Source organism: Portunus trituberculatus, chromosome 5 (assembly GCF_017591435.1).
Source record: "Portunus trituberculatus isolate SZX2019 chromosome 5, ASM1759143v1, whole genome shotgun sequence".
Taxonomy (NCBI): domain Eukaryota; kingdom Metazoa; phylum Arthropoda; class Malacostraca; order Decapoda; family Portunidae; genus Portunus; species Portunus trituberculatus.
In genome coordinates, this window is record NC_059259.1 from 393,130 (window position 1) to 414,096 (window position 20,967).

Genomic DNA, 20,967 nt, shown 5'->3' on the forward strand with positions numbered 1-20,967 from the left:
TGATGGATTAGCAAGATTTATAGTTTGTCACTAGGGAAGCTCATGAAAACCCAGCTAGTTGTCTCTGTGGCCTTGAAATAATAGTGTGGTGAGAGCAAGGCGTTTTTAAAGTGGTTTTTTTTCTTCCTGGTGATAGATTAGCAAGATTTCTAGTTTATATGAAGGAAAACTCTTGAAAACCTTGCTAGTTGTCTCGGGACTAAAAATTGTCGTGGTGAGCGAGCAAGACGTTTTTAAGGGTGTGTTTATGGTTCTGGTGATAGATGAGCAGGATTTCTAGTGTATCGTTAGGAGAAACTGTCTTGTAATTGTAAACCTTGCTAGTTGTCTCGGGACTTGAAAAATTGTTGTGGTGAAGAAGCAAGGCGTTTTTAATAGTGTTTTTATGGTTATGGTGATGGATTAGCGGAGATTTCTAGTTTGTCATAAGGAGAAACTGTCTTAATTCTGCTAATCGTTTCTGAGGACTTGAAAAATTGTCGTGGTGAGAGCAAAGCGTTTTTTTTTTTTTTTTAGGGCGTTTTTATGGTTCTGGTGAAGGATTAGCAAGGTTTCTAGTTTGTCAAAAGGAGAAACTGCCATGAAAACCTTGTTAGTTGTCTGTGTGGCCTTGAAAAATTGCCGTGGTTAGATAGCAAGGCGTTTCTGAATATGGCCTTTTAAACCTCGTAAATATTCGCTCTACTTTTTTTTTTCTATCACTTTTTTTTTCTTTTTCTTTTTCCCCGTTTCACAGCCATAAATCACGGTTCACTATTCATTGTTCACCATACATAACGTTTCAGAATCTCTCTTGAACTCCTTCGATACCATGACGCGTTTCCATATTCATTCTTTTGACTGGTGACTTCATACAGCTTCAGAAATTTATGTGGGGTGAATTGAAATAGTAAAGACTATGGCCATTAATCTTCTGCCCTCCATAGACCCTTCCTAATGTCAATAAAATGGTCGATTCACACCCACATTCGTAGAAATGCGTCCCAGGTTTGACCCCTTCAGTACCAGGACGCGTTTCTATATTCATTCTGGTCAGTATTTAGCGATTTTATACAACTTCAGAAATTTATGTCGTGGATTGAAATAGTGAAGACTGGCCATTAATCTTCTGACCTGCATAGACCCTTCCTACCCTTCATTGACCCTTCCTAATGTCAATAAAATGGGCTAATCACACCCACACACACGGTAGAAATGCATCCCAGTACTGCCCACTGTTCATGGTATACAAGGTTCCAGGCCATGAATCTTGTACTGCCCACTGTTCACGGTATACAAGGTTCCAGGCCATGAATCTTGTACCTTCCATAGACCCAAATGTTAATAAAATGGTCTAATCAGCAGATCAAACAGTGAATTACACACACACACGGTTCCAGTACTGAAGGGCCTTAGAACATCACTGCCCCCTGTTCACGGTATACAAGGTTCAATAATATCTCTGTTTTGATGTCTTCCCTACAAACATTCGTCACTACAGTATTTTGTTCCTAATGTTGATTTTTATTACTTGTATTGTTGTTTGTGTTTCTTTGTGTCTGTTGTACTTCATTACTTTAAACACTTCACTGCTTTATCAACACTAATGACGGCTATTATTAGACATGGCGTCATAAGGACCACCAAAGAGAGAGAGAGAGAGAGAGAGAGAGAGAGAGAGAGATAGGAAGATTCTCGAGAGTTGAAGGGAGGAGATAGCGAGGCGGAGGGAGACAAGAGATAAAACGCAGTGTCACAACGTTTCTCTCTCTCTCTCTCTCTCTCTCTCTCTCTCTCTCTCTCTCTCTCTCTCTCTCTCTCTCTCTCTCTCTCTCTTTTGATTTATTATTTTTCTTTCGCAGTTTTTTTTTTTTATTATTCCTCCTCCTCCTCCTCCTCCTCCTCCTCCTCCTCCTCCTCCTCCTCCTCCAAGCTACATTTCTTTTATTTCTTTGAGTTCCATCTTCTTAATTAATCCTTCTCTCCTTTTCCTTTACTACCTTAATTATTCTTGCCTCGTGTGTGTGTGTGTGTGTGTGTGTGTGTGTGTGTGTGTGTGTGTGTGTGTGTGTGTGTGTGTGTGTGTGTGTGTGTTCGCTCAAAATTTTACTGTTATCTTTACTCTTTTCATCACACACACACACACACACACACACACACACACACACACACACACACACACACACACACACACACACACACCAATTCTCGTTTCTTTGTCTTATTCTCTTTCTTCGTATTCTACTTTTTAAAAATATTTGTTTTTGTCTTGCTTTCCTCCCTCCCTCCTTTTCTTCCTTCCTCTTTCTTCTCTTATTCTTCTCTTCCTTCTTCCTCTCTTCCTCTCCTCTTTATCTTCCTTCCTCTCTTCCTCTCCTTATCTTCCTCTCCCTTCCTCACCTCTTTTATCTTCCTTCTTCCTCTCCTCATTATCTTCCTCCTTCCTCTTCTCTAACTTCCTCCTTCCTCTCCTCTTTATCTTCCTTCTTCCTCTTCTCTTTATCTTCCTTCCTCTCCTTTTTATCTTCCTTCTTCCTCTCATCTTTATCTTCCTTCTTCCTCTCCTCTCTCATTCTTTCTCTTCCATGTTTCATATTTCTTTAATTTTTCATATATTATTTCTTTCATGTTTCGTTACTTTGATAGTTTTTCTTTTTTTCTTATTCTTTTTCCTTTTCAATTTTTCTTCCTTTTCCATTATTCAAGTCTGGTCAAATTTCTCGTTTTCTTTCATTTTTCTTTTTTTCTTTTTTTTCATCTTTTGGTAATTGTTTTCTTTTCTTTTCCTTTTTTTCCTTTTTCTTCCCATTATTCAAGTACTTTTGGTCAAATTTCTTTTTGTTTTCTTTAATTTTTCTCTTTATTTTTCATCTTTTTCTTTTCTCTTCCTTTTTTCTTTTTCCTTTTTCTTCTTTTTCTTTCCATTATTAAAGTACTTTTGGTTAAATTTCTCTTTTCTTTAATTTTCGTTTTTTTTTTTTTTTCATTTTTTTTTCTTTTTCCTTTTTTTTCTTCCATTATTCAAGTAGTTTTTATCTTATTTTTCTATTAATTTTTCTTTTTCTTATTTTTCATCTTGTCATTATTTTTCTTATCTCTATTTTCTTTTTTGATCTCCAGTTTTTATTATCATCAGCAGTTTTTCTTTAATTTTCCTCTTTATTTCTGTCATTGTCTTGTGTAAATATTGCTGGTGTTGTGTCTTTTTTCATATTGTCTTTATTTTCTTATCTATCTATTTTCTTCTTATCTCCAGTTTTTGTTCAGTTTTCCTCTTTTATCTCTGTTGTCATTGTCTTGTCTTGTCTAAATATTGGAGGTCTTTGTGTTTCCTGTATCCGTATGACTTGTGGCTCAGTTTTCCTCTGCTGTGCGAGTTTGTGTTGATAAAAGTTACGTTTCTTTGTGTTTCTCTCGTCTATTTAACTTTTTGTCATCCATTTCTGCCTCTTGTCATCCATTTGTCACTTTTTTGTCATCCATCTCTCGCTGTTTGTTATTTCACTTTTTGTTCACTTTCACTAAATCTGTTGATAAAATTTCCGTTTCTTTGTGTTTCTCTTGTCTATTTAACTTTTTGTCATCCATTTGTCACTTTTTTTGTCATCCATCTCTCACCGTTTGTTATTCCATTAAGTTTTGTTCACTGACTAATTCTGTTGATAAAAGTTACGTTTCTCGTTTTCTTTCGTCAATTTGTAACGTCATCCATCTGTCACTTTTTTTGCTTTCCCACTCTTGTTATTTACGTTTCTCTATTTCTGTGTTTCGTTTATTTGTAGTTTTTGTCATCCATCTCACGTTTTTGTTATCCATTTGTCACTATTAATGTTACCCTGTGTTTCTCTCGTCTGTTTGTAACTTCTCGTCCATCTGTCACGTTTTTGTCATCCATCTCTCATCGTTTGTTATTCCACTTTTTTTTTTTTTTTGTTCACTTTCACTCATTGTGTTGATAGTTAACGTTTCTCTGTTTCTCTTTTTCTCTCGTCTATTTGTAACTTATTGACATTCATTTCTGTCACTTTTTTGTCATCCATCTCTCACCATTTGTTATTCCACTGTTTTTTTTTTTTTTTGTTCATTTTCACTCATTGTGTTGATAAAATGTTTCTCGGTTTCCTATTTGTAACTTGTATGTCATCCATCTCTCAGTTATTCCATTGATTTTGTCCATCTTTGCTCAGTTTTCCATTCTTGTCTATTTTCCTACATTATCTTCCTTCTATAAATGTTGGTAATGTTTGTTTATCTATCTCATCTTTATCCCTATTTCTTCATTTCGTCTTTAATTTTTCTACTTTTGTTGTATTTCATTTTGGCAGTTTTGTTAATGTTGTCTTTTATCAATTATCTATCCTTATCTGTTTATTTTCCTACATTATCTTTCTTCTTTAAATGTTGCTGATGTTTCTGTTTTTATCTATCTAATCTCTCTCACTATTTCTTATCTTTCTTTAAATTTTGGTAGTTTTGTTGATGTTCGTCTTTTATCAATTATCCATCTTTATCTGTTTATTTTCCTATACTCTTATGCTAATGTTTATCAGTTTTATTCTATCTCTTCTCATTCCCATTTTCTTCCTCTCTTTTAATTTTGGTAGTGTTGTTAATGTCCATCATTTATCAATTTTCCATCCATTTACTTTCATATGTTATTTTCCTCCATAAATGTTGCTAATGTTCCTCAGTTTCTATCTATTATCTCTCCCATTTCTTTGCCTCGCATTCTTTTAATTTTGTTAGTTTGTTAATCCCTTTAGTACTGGGACACATTTTTGTCTTGATTTGTGTACCATTAGACCATTTTATTGACATTAGGAAGGGTCTATGGAGGTCAGAAGATTAATGGCCACAGTCTTCACTAATTTTAATCCCTTTGGTACTGGGACACATTTTTACCACATTAGACCATTTTATTAACATTAGGAAGGGTCTATGGAGGTCAGAAGATTAATGGCAACAGTCGGTACTGGGACACATTTTTGTCTTGAGATTTGTGTACCATTAGACCATTTTGTTGACATTACGAAGGGTCTATGGAGGTCAGAAGATAATGACCAGTTTTCAGTCATTTTAATCCCTTCAGTACTGGGACACATTTTTACCTGAGATTTGTGTACCATTAGACCATTTTATTGACATTACGAAGGGTCTATAATGGTCAGAAGATTAATGGCCACACTCCTCACTATCTTAATCCCCGACATAGTATTTTTTTTATTTGTTGATTCACTTATCTGGTGAACATTGAGGTTATCTCTATCACCACCAAAGCTTTCTCTTATTCACTGTTCTTCATTGTTCATCTCTACTGGTAAGTCATTCAGTTGCTTGTTACATATTGCATACTACTTCACATTTCTTACTTTATTTATTTACTTATTTTTTTTTTTTTTTTTTTTTTCAACCTTACCAATGTTTATAGGGTTTCTGTAATAGCTGATACAGACACACAAGCTTTTAATCAATACTTCACATTAATTCCGTCCAATGAAATACTTGAGCACTACAGAGGAACCCAACAGACTACAGTCACACTTATTGCTCCCTGGAACTCTTTGAAACCCTGTAACAGTCTTCCTCACTATCCACTCCTGCTTCCTTGTTGCTGGCACACTCTGGACCTCTCTTCCTGCTTCTGTATTTTCAACTTCCTCTGACGACTTCATTTAAGAGGGAGGTTTCAAGACAGACTACAGTGACACTTATTGCTGCCTGGGACCCATTGAAACCCTTTAACAGTCCTCCCCACTGCTCACTTCTGCTTCCTTGTTGCTGGCACACTCTGGACCTCTCTGCCTGCTTCTGGATTTTCAACATATGACTTGACTTCACTTAAGAGGGAGGTTTCAAGACAGACTACAGTGACACTAATTGCTGCCTGGTACCCTGGGACCCTTTGAAACCCTGTAAAAGTCCTCCTCACTATTCACTCCTGCTTCCTTGTTGCTGGCACACTCTGGACCTCTCTGCCTGCTTCTGGATTTTCAACTTCCTATGATTTGACTTCATTTAAGAGGGAGGTTTCAAGACTTTTATCCTTTTCTTTTGGCTAACTGTCGAACCTGCAAGGGAATTGGCAACTTAGTGGGTCTTTATTATCGTTTTACATTGCCCTTGGCCAGTTTTACCCTCTTAACATATAAAAACTTGTGATTGACTGTTGTAAGAGTTGGCTTGTAGTGTTCCTAATCCTCCCACACTGCTTACTGCCACCTCATCACATTGTTGCTGGTAACTTGAGACTTTTTGACTATTGTAAGAGTTGGCTTGTACTCTTTCTCCTCCCACACTTACTTACTGGCACCTCATCACTTTGTTGGCGGTAATTTGTCACTTTTTTAAGCCAGAGAGGCACTTGTCACTGTTGATAAGATTGACTGGCATGTAAGAGGGACTGCCATGATATCCCTCCCCACAACACACAAGCACTTATTGCATAACGTGTTTTTAAGCAAGGACAACTAAATTCTGAAGGAGAAAAACACCCACTTCAGTACTTGTTCCCAAAAAGGCTGCTGAATAGAAAGGAATAGAAAGGTCAGGTTACAGAGGATGAGTGTTAAAACCTCCCTCTTCAAGGAATTTGTCATAGGAAGGTGGAAATACTGAAGCAGGCAGGGAGTTCCAGAGTTTACCCAAGAAAGGGATGAATGATTGAGAGAACTGGACAGAATAGTGGGAAATGATTGAGAGTACTGGTTAACTCTTGCATTTGAGAGGTGGACAGAGTAGGGGTGAATGATTGAGACTACTGGTTAACTCTTACATTGGAGAGTTGGACATAGTGGTGAATGATTGAGAGTACTGGTTAACTTGCATTTGAGAGGTGGACAGAATAGTAGTGAATGATTGAGAGTACGGGTTAACTCTTGCACTAGAGAGGTGGACAGAATAGGGGTGAGTGATTGAGAGTACTGGTTAACTCTTGCATTTGAGAGCTGGACAGAGTAGCAGTGATTGACAGAGACAACTCGTTAACTCTTGCACTAGAGAGGTGGACAGAATAGGGTTTGAGAGGAAGAAGAAAGTGGAGGAGGGGAGGAAGGAAGACTTGCAGTTAGCAAGATCAAAGGAGGAGTGCTGACCAGGGGGCAACAAAAACTGGAGGGGGAAATAATAATAATAATGATAATTTTGAAATGGCATTTGAAGGCTAAAGATTGTTTGAAGATGCTGAGAATGTGACTTAAGTGGAGGATTCATGAGTAATTGTTGTTGTTGTTATTATTATTATTATTATTATTATTATTATTATTATTATTATTATTATTATTACTATTGTTATTATCATCATCATCATCATCATCATCATCAGACTAGAGAAGACCGTTTAGTGCAAAAGAGGAAAGAGTCTTGCTTTGCCTGCCGCTAGTGTTACTTTGGTCTACTTGTACGTTGATATTTACCGTTGAAAATGACGAACAATTGCACGTCAGTACCACACACCTATGCACTACACAAGGCAGGGCTGTTTGGGAAGGAGTGCGACAGTGGTGCATTTATTAAACATTGATATTTCGGTGAATTATACCTGAAACAGCCACCAATGGTCATGTGTCTCTACCAAATAAACAAGGCAGTGCTCCCTCCTGTCCAGCTCACACCAATAAACACTAATACTGCATGCACCACCACTGATCATGTGTCTCTACCAAATACCTGTACATAACACACAAGGCGATGCTCCCTCCTGTCCAGCTCACACCAATAAGAACACTGTCATGTATCTTTTACTAGACAGATTCTGAATCCCTTCAACACTGGGACGCATTTTTATCGTGAGATTTGGGTGTTATTAGACATTTTTATTTACATTAGCAAGGTTCAATAGACATCAGCAGCTTAGTAGTCCAGAATCTTCACTATTTTAATTCCTACATGAGTTTCTGAAGCTGTATAGAATTGCCTAATGGTTACCACACTAAATATGAAGATGTGTCGTGGAACTGAGGGAGTTAATGTTCTTGCTTGCCCTGAGTTTGTGGCATTTTTACTTATTTATTTATTACCCATGTCTTTTTTAAGATTCACATTTGTTTCGTGAGGAAATGTAAGTTGTAAGGTTTTATTACTAGGATAATCCATAATTTGTGTACACAGGTAACTCGATTTACGTGTTTAATTTTTTTTTGTCAATACGTGACTGAAAAAATCTTATACATGTAATTAATCAAATTTGCAAGATTGGTTTGCTTATACACGATTTGGACCACATCCCGCATCCCACCTATTGTTTCTTATGAGTTACAAATTTGTTTTACGCGAATTTTGAAATATGCGATGCCTCTTGGAACGCATCTATCATGTCAATCGAGTTACTTGTATTTTTGTGTGTGTGTGGACATGGCATCTGTGTTTTTGTTTTATGCTCATATTGTAAACACTGTATTTCCATTTTGTCGAGTCTGTGTTTGCAGGGGACCAGGTTAGTTTGGGTCAGTGGTCTAGGGGTTTAACTCACTGCCTGACCTAACATGTCTTCAAGTGTGTGTGTATTTACCTAGTTGTAGTTTTACAGGGCCTGGGCTTTATGCTCATGTGGCCCCATCTCCATATCTACACTTATCTAATTTCTCTTTAAAACTATGCACACTTGTTGCTGTCACCACTTCTTCACTCAGACTGTTCCACGTCTCAACACATCTTTGCGGGAAACTGTATTTTTTTTATATCTCTTAGACATCATCCTGTGTGTGTGTGAGTGAGTGAGTGTGTGCAGGGTGTGGGGTAAGCACTGACCACCAAGCACTGAGCATGTGTGTGTTGCAGATCCTCATGTGCGGGTGGTTGGGTCAGCGGAGGCAGTGCGGGCGGCCAGCCTGTTGGTGCGGCAGGAGCTGGACCCACCAAACAAGGTCACAATGAAGATGGACGTGCCATGGACTCACCACTCACACATCATCGGCAAGGGAGGCAACACCATTCGCCCCGTCGTCAAGAAAACTGGTCTGTCTATTTGTCTGTCTGTGTCTGTGTATTTACCTGTCTCCATATCTAATTTTATCTGCTCACTTTCTGCTGCTACAATCTCTTCACTCAATCCATTCCAAATATCCACCGTCTTATGTGGAAAACTTAACTTTTTAATGTTCCTCAAATACTAACCTTTCACTGGTAAACTCTGGAACTCCCTCCCTGCATCTGTATTTCTGACTTCCTACGACTTGTCTTCTTTTAAGAGGGAGGAATCGAGGTATTTGCTCCATAATGTTGGCTGATGCTTTTCTTCTGTCTAGAGAGCCAGCACTCAAATGGGCATTTTTATTTATTTATTTTATTTTTTGTTTATTTATTTATTTTTTTTCTTCCTTGGCTGGCTTCTTCGCTACATTAGAAAAAAAAAAATCTGTCTGTCTATGTCCATCTTCTTTCAGTGATAGCAGGTCTTGTCTGTCTATCTTTGCCATATTGTTCACTATCTCCTACATCCTTATTTGATCTCTCTCCCATCTATCCTTCAATCTTTTCCATATTGTTCACTATCTCCTACATCCTTATTTGATCTCTCTCCCGTCTATCCTTCAATCTTTTCCATAGTGGTCACTTCCCCATCCTAACTTGATCTCGTCTCTCCCGTCTATCCTTCAAAGCTGGTAGTTCTATTTCCTTCAGTCTTTCTTCATAGGTAAGGTCTATTTTGGGCACCATCTTTGTAGCAGTCCTTTGAATTCTTTGTAGTTTCCTGATGTCCTTTTGTCTATAGTGACCACGCCACTGCTGCATATTGTAGTCTAGGTTTTATCATAGTGGTTATGATCTTTTTCATCATGCTTTTATCCGTATCATTTAATGCCACCCTGATGATTGTTAGTGTGTTGTCTGTTGAAGCAAATAACCCATTCATGAGCCTTTCCAGAGTCAGGGTGTCTTGTATAGTCACTCTCAGGTCTTTCTCTTCACTCTTCATTATATATAACCTTCTCCCATTTTGTATTCCCATGTAGATCTTCTATTACTTTTACCCTGAAGTTCTGGAGTCATGGTGTCTTGTATAATCACTCCCAGGTCTTTCTCTTCACTCTTCATTATAATCTCTTCTCCCATTTTGTATTCCCACATAGGTCTTTTATTACTTTTACCCATCTATGTGTGTGTTAAAGAAGAGAAACATGCTTAGATAAGACAAAATGCATGTTACAGAGAGTGAGTGAGTGAGTTGTTACTTGAATCGTGGTGCAATTCTTCCCAAGATTTCAATACTTGCCTCTTCTCTTTTCTGTCCTTTTCTTTCTTTTTCCTTCACTTGCCTTTCTTTTCCTTTCCTTCTCCTCTTTCCCTTCTTACTTTTCTTTTTTTTTTTTTTTTCCTCCACTCCCTCTCCTTCCCTTCCTTTCTTTCTCTTCCTCCTGCCCCCCATCTCTCTCTGTCTTAGCGTCAACATTGAGGCTGCAGATTAATGAAGTAATGTTTTGACTGGCTAATTACTAACGATTCACCATTCACTATTTTATCACCATGTCCTATAACTGCCCTCTATTATTATTATTATTATTATTATTATTATTATTATTATTATTATTATTTATTTTATTTATTTATTTACATTGTTATTTATATGCAACTTCTGTTTGTAATACCTCTCTCTCTCTCTCTCTCTCTCTCTCTCTCTCTCTCTCTCTCTCTCTCTCTCTCTCTCTCTCTCTCTCTCTCTCTCTCTCTCTCTCTCTCTCTCTCTCTCTCTCTCTCTCTCTCTTTTATTTAAACTTTACATAAGGTTTTCACTACATTGATACACATGGTATTACATACATATATACATACATGGTAATAAATTAAAGTGTATATAAATACCATCACTGTAGTCTTTAACCTAATGGCTTAAAGTACCACTTTTCCTCGTGGCACTATTTCAAAAGCCTTAAGTGCACTATTTGTCTGTTCACTAATTAGTTAATAGCACCATTGGTGTGGGGCATGTTCCTCGCCACCTGTGAGCAGCAGTTTTCACCTGCTGGGTTGTCATTTCACTCACTGCTGGCACTACTGTAATGAACTTGTTCCACAAGCGAGCCACTCTGGAGATGAAGGTCCTCTGGTGCTGGCTGGCGCGAGACCTTGGCACCCCCACTTGCTCGTGGCTGGAGAGTACCGTTCTCGTATCTCTTTGAGCCACTCGCGGGGGGAGCTGTAGTCTTGCCAGGTGAGGTACGCCTTGCACCTGGGCCTTGTGGAACACCACCAGTGCTGCGACGTCACGACGATGTTCCAGCGTGTCCAGGGATCTCTCTTCCTGTTGTGGTGGCGGCGGGGGTGTATCCTCCAACAGCCGCTGCACACGTCGCTCGATCTTATCCAGCCGTTGCAGGTGTGTAGCCGCGCTGGATATCCAGGTCAGGACCCCATACTCCAGGTAGGGTCTTATCTGGGCCTTGTACAGCAGTTGGATTCCACGTTTGTCCAGTAATCCAGCTACCCTTCGTAAGGCAGAGACCCGGAGAGAGGCTTGGTGGGCAACGTGCTTGAGGTGGCGGTCAAATCGGAGCTCTCGGTCTAGGTCCACTCCAAGAACTTTGATATATTCCTGGAGTGGGAGGGTGATGGAGCCAAACATCACCTTTCCTTCAACCTCCTGCCTGGCTGCTAGAGACCGAGAGATCACCATTGCCTGTGTCTTCTCAGGGGCGAACTGCACCTGCCAGCGCTTTCCCCACTCTTGTATCACGCCGAGTTGTCGGTTGACGTCATCGATGGCGTGACAACAATTCTGGCGAGGGTAGGAGATGGACAGCGTGCAGTCATCAGCATATGCGGAGATTGCTGGCAGGCTCCTGAGAAGGTCGTCAATATACAGGTTCCAGAGGACCGGTCCCAGCACAGATCCCTGAGGGACTGAGGCTCCCACTGGAAGGTCCCCTGACTGCTGCCCGTTGACGACGACATGTAGGGTTCTTCCTTGTAGATAGTCGCTCATCAACATTAGCAGGTGGCCTTGTATGCCTTTGGCACGAAGCTTTTCAAGCAGGCCTGCATGCCATACCCGATCAAAGGCTCCTGCTATGTCGAGGGCGACTACAAGGGTGTCCAGGCCATTGTCCAGGGGAGTCCTGCCAATCCCTGGTTAAGAGCATCAGAAGGTCTGATGTGGAGCGGCCGGATCTGAACCCATACTGCTGGTCAGATAGAAGGGAGTGCTCCTGGAGGTGGCTGTTGATGGCTTCAACCACTATCCTTTCGAATATCTTTCCCACTACCGACAGGAGGGAGATGGGCCTGTAATTTGCAGGGTCAGATCTTGATTTTTTCTTGTGGATCGGCACCACACGAGCCTTTTTCCACATGGCAGGCCATGTTTTTTTCCCTGGCACAGGCAGTAAATATTGTTGTAAGTGGCGATGCCAGTTCTTCTGAGCAGTGGCGCAGGACTTGTGGGCTGATGTCGTCCGGACCAGTGGCTTTCCTGACATCTACTGCTCTCAGAAGGCGTTCCACTTGCTCCTGAGTCACCATCACCTCTGTCAATGCCTGGTCACACTCCTGTTCCATCTGTGGAGGAGATCGATTTGGGTCAGGGACGGACATTTTAGTCGAGAAGAGGTCAGCCAGGAGTTTTGCCTTCTCCTTGCTGCTGGTGGCTGTGGTGCCGTCCTGCTTGGTGAGGGGAAGGATAGTTTCATGGTGGCTGCCTCCTTGCCTCTCCTTGACAAGGGCCCACCAAGTCTTGCTCCCAACCCCTGGGCCACAGAGCTTAGATTTGAGGTCCCTCTCCCACCTCTGTTGTGCCCACTTACATGTGGCCACCATACTCTTACAAGCCGCACGATGCCTGGCTTTGTTGCGGCTGGTCGGGTTCCTCTTGAGTCGTAGCCATGCGGAGTACTTCCTCTCTGCAGCGCATCGACAGCGGTAACCAAACCATGGCTGGTCGGTTGGCTTGGAGGTGTACTGGCGGTGAGGGACGTGTTGCTGCTGCAGTGTTTTGAGGCGCTCGGTAAAGGCTGTCACCATAGCATCAGCTCTTCCCGACAGTAGGGCTTGCCAGTCTGTTTGTTGCAGGTCACTTTTGAGGGAGCACCAGTCTGCTCTATCCTACTGCCAGATGGTACGAGAGCTGGCCTCATCCCGTGCAACTCCCACATCTACCCGGGTCAGGATGGCGTGGTGATCCGAGCTTCCCACTGGTTCGAGCTGATGGCAAGTGGCTGTTCCCTCTCTCAGGTCGGTGATGACGGGATCCAGCGTCCCTCCACGCTCGTGGGTTGGGAAGGTAACAAGGTCCATAAGGCCCTGTACCGTCAGGAGATTTCCATAGGCAGCTTCCTCGTGGTGGTGATTTAAGTCCCCAACAATCAAGACATTCCTGCAGCGGTGACGTGTCAGCAGAACGTCCAGTGTCTCTTTATACCATGTTTATTTATACCATGTGGGCTTTTCATGGGAGTTTATGGGCTAAAGGGGATACTTTTTGGGGGTATCTCCTATCTCAAAGCCCACCCGCTAGGAAACCGTTGCCCCGAGTGAGTAAGCCTAACCTACACTTGGACCGTGGACAGGATTTGAACCCGTGCGCTTGGAGAACCCTCGGACCCCAAAGCACGCATGGTTCCACTGTCAGAAAGTGGAGGGCCAGGTCCCTGCCTTGGGGGTTTATACATAACGCAGAGAAGGAGGGCGGTGCCATCAGCCAGTGCAACCCTGAGAAACATTGCCTCTATCGTGGGCGGTAACTCTATTTCCAGTCTCTGGGCTTGCACTCCTTCCTTGAGGCACAGAGCAACACCTCCTTGTCTCCCCTGGCGGTCGTTTCTGTACCAGGGGGAGTACCCACGTATCCTGCTGAAAGATGGCTCCACCTCACTGTTGAGCCATGTTTCTGTCACTACAGCAATGTCCATTTGATGTCTCAGGACAAAACTGTGGGTCAGATCGCCAATGTTGGTGTGAAGGCCTCGCATCACCTCTCTCTCTCTCTCTCTCTCTCTCTCTCTCTCTCTCTCTCTCTCTCTCTCTCTCTCTCTCTCTCTCTCTCTCTCTCTCTCTCTCTCTCTCTCTCTCTCTCTCTCATAAAAATAAAACATACAAGAAAATGTCCTTTAGTACCTTCACAAAAAACATCCCTACTTTTTTCCCTCAAGTAAAATTTCCCCACTCCTCACCCACTAACACCACTCCTCTCTCCATCTTTGTCTCTATCCCTCTCCCTCTCTCTCTGCAGGTGTGAGCATCCACTTCCCCGATGGCAACAAGAGCAATGAGATCAAGAAGAGCAATCAGGTGTCCATCAACAGCAGAGGCGAGGACCTGCAGGGGCTGGAGGAGGCACGGCAGGCTATAAGGAACCTCACGCCACTCATCTTCACCTTCACTCTGAGCTCCAGTGTGCAGTTTGTCAGTGTGGTGGATGCCAACATGCTCATCCTCCAAGTGCAGAATGCTTATAATGTACAGGTGTGTGTGTGTGTGTGTGTGTATTTACCTAGTTGTAGTTTTACAGGGCCTGGGCTTTATGCTGGTGTGGCCCTGTCTCCTTATCTACACTTATCCAATCTTACTTTAAAAGCATGCACACTCGTTGCAGACACGACTTCTTCATTCAAACTGTTCCACGTCTCAACACATCTTTGCGGGAAACTATATATTTTTTAATATCTCTCAGACATCTTCCTTTTCTCAGCTTTTTACTATGCAATTATTTTGTTTATATGTCTCGATCTTGTGCTTGGATGTCATATTCTTCTCTCAGGATCAGTTTCCAGATATATTCCATCAGCCCAACCATCTCTTTCCTGTATTACATCTATCACCCTCGAATAGTAACATATCAGGTTTGTCGTGCATGAACGCCCTTTTCTAAAACCAAATTGACACTCACAAAGTATGTCATTTTTCTCCAAGAAGTCTGTCCATCTATTCTTCACCACCCTCTCACACATCTTAGCTACCACACTTGTAAGTGACACTGGTCTATAGTTCAATGGGTCTCTCTTGTTACCTGATTTATAAATTGGGACAATGTTAGCTCTTTTCCAGTCTTGGGGCACTACACCTTCCCTTAATGAGGCATCAATTACTTCACAAACTTTTTCTGCCAGTTGCTCCCTGCATTCTCTTAAAATGTGTGTGTGTGTGTGTGTGTGTGTGTGTGTGTGTGTGTGTGTGTGTGTGTGTGTGTGTGTGTGTGTGTGTATTTACCTAATTGTATTTACCTAATTGTAACATACGGAAAAGAGCTATGCTCGTGTTGTCCCTCTCATTATCCACTTGGTCCATTCCGTTGATCAATTTATAAACTTGTATATTGGTCTCCTCTCTCCCTTCTTTGTTCCAGGGTTGGTAGATCCATAGCCTTTAGTCTCTCCTCATATGTCATCCCTTCAAATTCTGGAACCATTCTTGTAGCTATTTTTGTACTTTCTCCAATTTCCTTATGTGTTTCTTTTTATGAGGGGTCCCACTACTCCTGCATATTCCAATCTGGGTCTTATTATAGTACTTATCAATTTCTTCATCATTTCTTTGTCCATGTAGTGAAATGCTACTCCAATATTCCTTAGCAAATTATATGTTTCTCAAAAATTCTATCAATATGGCTTACTGGTTGATTGTTTTCTTCCATGTCACTCCTAAGTCCTTTTCCTTTTTACTTTCTCCAGTTCTACTCCATCTCCCATCTTATAGATTACCACAGGTCGTCTTTCACTCTTTCCCATTTCCATGACATGGCTTTTGTTCACATTGAATTCCATTTGCCACTTCTTACTCCATTCCCAGATCTTATTTAGGTCTTCTTGCAGTATTTCACAATCCTCCTTTTGCTTTATAACTCTGCACAGTTTCGTATCATCCGCAAACAGATTTATGTAGCTGTTCACTCCTTCTGGCATGTCGTTAATATAAATGAGGAAAAGTATTGGTGCCAATACTGACCCCAGTGGCACTCCACTTTCTACTGCTCTTCACTTGGACTTCATATCTTTAACTACCGTCCTTATTTCTCTCCCCCTCAAATAACTTTCTATCCATCTCTTGTGCTTTCTTTTAAGTCACCCTTCTCCTCTATGTGTGTGTATTTACCTAGTTGTAGTTTTACAGGGCCTGGGCTTTATGCTCGTGTGGCCCCGTCTCCATATCTACACTTATCCAATCTTACTTTAAAACTATGCACACTCGTTGCAGACACTACTTCATTCAAACTGTTCCACGTCTCAACACATCTTTGCGGGCAACTATATTTTTGAACATCTCTCAAACATCTTCCCTTCCTCAGTTTCTTACTATGCGATCTTGTGCTTCTAATGTCATATTCTTCTCTCAGGATCAGTTTCTCAATATCCACTTGATCCATTCTGTTGATCAATTTGTAAACTTGTATCAGATCCCCTCTCTCCCTTCTCTGTTCCAGGGTTGGTAGATCCATAGCCTCTAGTCTCTCCTCATATGTCATCCCTTTAAATTCTGGAACCATTCGTGTATTAATTTTTTGTTGTCTCCAATTTTGTGGAGTGTGTGTGTGTGTGTATATATATATATATAGAGTGTGTGTGGAGTGTGTGTGTGTGTGTGTGTGTATAGTTGTATTGTACAGGGTTGGAGCAGGGTTCATAGTGTCCTGTCTCCATTTATGCAATTTTTCCTTAAGTTACGTACATTATGTGCTATAACAACTTCATCACTCGGTGCATTCCACTTTTCCACTGTTCTATGTGGAGAACTGTATTTTCCAATATCCTTCATACACTGCCTCATCCTAATCTTTACTTGACCTCTTTTTGTCCTTCTAGCTGCTTCTGTCAACAGCACCAGGTCTTTCTTGTTTATCTTTTCAATGCCATTGGCTATCTTGTACAATCTTGTAAGGTTGGTGGTCCCATTTCCATCAGCCGTTCTTCATATGTTAGGTCCTTTAGTTCTGACACCATCTTTGTAGCAATCTTCTGTATCCGTTCTAATGTGTATTCACCTAGTTGTAATTTTACAGGGCCTGGGTATCATACTCGTGTTGCCCCGTCTCCATATCTACACACACCCAACCTTCCTTTAAAACTATGCACACTCCTCGCTGACACCACCTCCTCACTCAAACTATTCCACACCTCCACACATCTTTGTGGGAAACTATATTTCTTCACATACTTCAAGCATATTCCCTTGGCTATCTTTTTACTATGCGATCTCGTAGTTCTATTTAAATTTTCCTCTCAACATCATTTGCTCATTATCCACTTCATCCAAACCGTTCAACAGTTTATAAACCTGTATTAAATCTCCTCTTTCTCTTCTTTGTTCCAAGGTAAGCAAATTCATTTCTTTTAATCTCTCCTCATAGGTCATTTCTGCCAATTCCAGAACCATTTTTGTTGCCATTCTCTGCAATCTCTCCAACTTCCTTATATGCTTCTTTTTATAAGGGGACCAAACCACCCAGCATATTCCAATCTTGGTCTAATTACCATACTAATTAATTTCTTCATCATATCTTTATCCATATAATGAAAGGCTAATCCAATATTTCTAATCAAATTATATGTTTCTCCAAACATCTTGTCAATATGAGCCTCAAACTGCCCATGGTCTTGTATTATCACTCCCAAATCCTTTTCCTTTTCCACCTTTTTCAACACTACTTCTTCACCCATCTTATATGACCCTCTTGGCCGTCTTCCACTCTTCCCCATCTCCAATACTTGACTTTTGCTCAGATTAAATTCCATCTCCCACCTCTTGCTCCACTCCCAAATCTTATCCAGATCTGCCTGTAAAATTTCACAATCTTCTTCACTCTTCACACACCTACACAACTTCGCATCATCCGCAAACAAATTAATATAACTGTTTACTCCCTCGCCAGCACTGAACCTTGTGGGACTCCACTCTCCATCACCAACCAGTCCAACTTTGCATCCCTTATTACCGTTCTCTTCTCCCTCCATCTCGAGTAGTTGTGTGTGTGTTTGGTAGAGGTTATGATGTTAGTAATAGTGTTGTGTGTGTGTTTAGTGAGTATAGAAATAAACAAGAGACCCAGCGAACATGAACACAAAATAAAATATAACGCGCTACATAAACAAGAAAAAGTCTAACAAAAACAGTGAATAAATCTGTGTGAGAGAATAAAGGAAGATGATAAAGGAAGATGATACACTCCCTCTTACATGAGGGGGGAATATGGAAAAAATAGACATGACCTGGTATCACTGACAGGATGGAGATAGACAGATGAGAGGACTCCAAGAACACATAAAAAGTCTGTCTAAGGAACATTAAAAGTTTAGTTATCCACAAAGGACAGTGGGTCTGGAATGGCTTGAGTGAAGAGACTGATATCAGAAAGTGTGCATAAAGTTAAGGAAAAATTGGATAAAGTTAGATATGGAGACCGGTCACTGTGAACCTCTCTTGAACCCTGTAATATGCAACTAGGTAAATCCACACCAAAGAATTAAATTAGGATGATACACAGTGCAAAATTATTAGCTAGAACATTCCTTACACTACCACCACCACCACCAGGTTGAGCTGCGAGCGCTGGAGGACCTGACGCTGGTTGGTTCAGTGCGAGGCAGTGAGTGGGACGCCGCCAGGGTGAAGGAGGCCACACTGTGCATCCTTCAGGCGTACTGCAACACCCTGGCCGTGAGTCTTGTTCTCTGTTGTGTGGGGTGAGCTGAACCTAACCTAACCTAACACACTCCCAGCCCAGCCCAGTCTAGCCTAACCTGACCAGACCAGATCAACATATCATGGCCAGATTTGACCTAGTTTAACCTAACCTAACCTATTGCAACACTTGGCTAACACTTCTGCCTTGTGTTGTGTTGTCCAGGTAAACCCTACCATACCTTACCCAACCCAACCCAACCAAACTCAACTCAGTTCAGCCCCCAACCCAACCAAACCAAACTTAACACAGCCTGATGTGATACAATTATGAACTTAGCCTAACTTACTACAACATACTGGTCTTTAATTGTTGCCTTGAGTAAGTAAACCTAACCTAACCGAATGAACCTTGCCTCATCTCACCCACTACAACATCCTGGCTAGTTGTGCTGCTCTTACACTGGCTCAACCCCTAATCTGTCAGCCCTGCCCTGCTCTGCCCTGCTCTGCCCTGCCCTGCCCTGCCCTGCCCTGCCCTGCCCTGCCCTGCCCTGCCCTGCCCTGCCCTGCCCTGCCCTGCCTTTACCTTGCCTTGTCTTACCTTGCCTTTCCTTGTGGTGCCTTGCCTTGCCTTGCCTTGCTTTACCTTACCTCTTTGCCCTTCTTGCCTTGCCTTGCCTTGCCTTGCCTTGCCTTATCTTGGCTTAACGGCTTGCTTGGCTTAACTGACCTTACCTTACTTTGCCTTGCCTTGCCTTGCCTTGCCTGATGTGGTTTAATTTTTCCATACCTGCCTTGTTTCATGTCTTCCTTTTTTTTTTTTTTTTTTTTTTTTTTTTTTTTTTTTTCTTATTTCTGCAGTCCACAGTCTTCACTATTAAGGTTCCTCACACAAGTTTCTGAAGCTGTATAAAGTCAAGTAGACAACAGAATAAATATGGGAATGCGTTATGGTACTGAAGGGGTTAAATTTTTTCTATCTCTTTCTCTCATCTTTGCTACAGTTTGATGTGGTTGTGTTCCTCCTCCTCCTCTTCCTCCTTTTCCTCTTCCTCCTCTTCCTCTTCCTTTTCCTCTTCCTCCTCTTCATCTTCCTCTTCCTCTTCCTCTTCCTCTTCATCTTCCTCTTCCTCTTCATCTTCATCTTCCTCCTCCTCTCTCCTCCTCCCTCCTCCTCCCTCCTCCTCCTCCTCCTCCTCCTCCTCCTCCTCCTCCTCCTCCTCTTTCTCCTCCTCCTCCTCATCATCATCATCATCATCATCATCTTGCTTCCATTGTTGCAGTCTGTTTCTCACCTTGCTTCCATTGTTGCAGTCTCAGGTTCCGATCCAGATGGCGGTGGAGGTGTCGCCGCAGCACCACTCCTACATGCTGGGCCGCAACAACGACAACATCAAGCGCATCATGCACCGCACCTCCACTAAGTAAGCCCCTTTCACCTCCCTGCTGCAGAAAAGTCTAGTATTTTTAAACAATTCTGTACTTCATGGTTTCCAAAGGCTTTATTTAAGTCGTAATGAGTTTTTCAAGGTGTTTTTATGGTTCTAGAGGCAGAGTGACAATATTTCTGCATTATTAATTGGAGAAACACTCATAGAAACTCCAGTTATCATATCTGGCCTTGGAAAATGGTCGTGGTGAGAGAGCAAAGCGTTTTTTAATGTGGACCGGAGTCTCATTTTTATGGTTCTAGAGGCAGAGTGACAATATTTCTGCATTATTAATTGGAGAAACACTCATAGAAACCACTTATCATATCTGGCCTTGGAAAATGGTCGTGGTGAGAGAGCAAAGCGTTTTTTAATGTGGACCGGAGTCTCATTTTTATGGTTCTAGAGGCAGTGACAATATTTCTGCATTATTAATTGGAGAAACACTCATAGAAACTACACTAATCATCTCTGTGGCCTCGGAAAATAGTTGTGGTGAGAGAGCAAAGCGTTTTTTAATGTGGACCAAAGTCTCACCAAGGCCTTTAATCTGAAATGCTTTGCTCTCCCCATCACTGCTTTGCCAAAGCTCCAGTTGAAGATACACATGTTTTTGACAGTATTTTTTATGGTTCTGGTGATAGATTGGCAAGGTTTCTAGTTTATCAATAAGAGAAACTGTCGTGAAAACCAGGCTAGTTGTCTCTGTGGCCTTGCTAAATTGTCTTAATGAGAGGAAGGCATTTCTGATTAATGAGAGGAAGGCATTTCTGATTACAGGGCCGTGTCTCTCTCTCTCTCTCTCTCTCTCTCTCTCTCTCTCTCTCTCTCTCTCTCTCTCTCTCTCTCTCTCTCTCTCTCTCTCTCTCTCTCTCTCTCTCTCTCTCTCTCTCCATGCTAACTGCTTCTTTTTATCTTGGTAACTGAGACAGAGTTGTGAGTTGTGTTAGGTTGGAGAGGAGAAGCCTTTGTTATTACTATCCTGTCTATTAACTCACCCTTTGTTCCTCCAGCA

The 20,967-nt window shown here is 41.6% G+C and overlaps 1 protein-coding gene across 5 annotated transcripts in view; it reads left to right on the forward strand.

Annotated features, from left to right (window-relative positions):
- The window catches only part of LOC123513389 (protein bicaudal C homolog 1-like), a 121,927-nt gene that overhangs the window by 57,019 nt on the left and 43,941 nt on the right, over window positions 1-20,967 (forward strand). For all 5 annotated transcript variants that reach the window (XM_045270526.1, XM_045270534.1, XM_045270542.1 and 2 more), the window contains 4 exons: window positions 8,755-8,931; window positions 14,138-14,370; window positions 18,433-18,555; window positions 19,837-19,946. In XM_045270526.1, coding sequence (XP_045126461.1) covers window positions 8,755-8,931; window positions 14,138-14,370; window positions 18,433-18,555; window positions 19,837-19,946 — 643 coding nt within the window. The remainder of the gene's footprint in view (window positions 1-8,754; window positions 8,932-14,137; window positions 14,371-18,432; window positions 18,556-19,836; window positions 19,947-20,967) is intronic.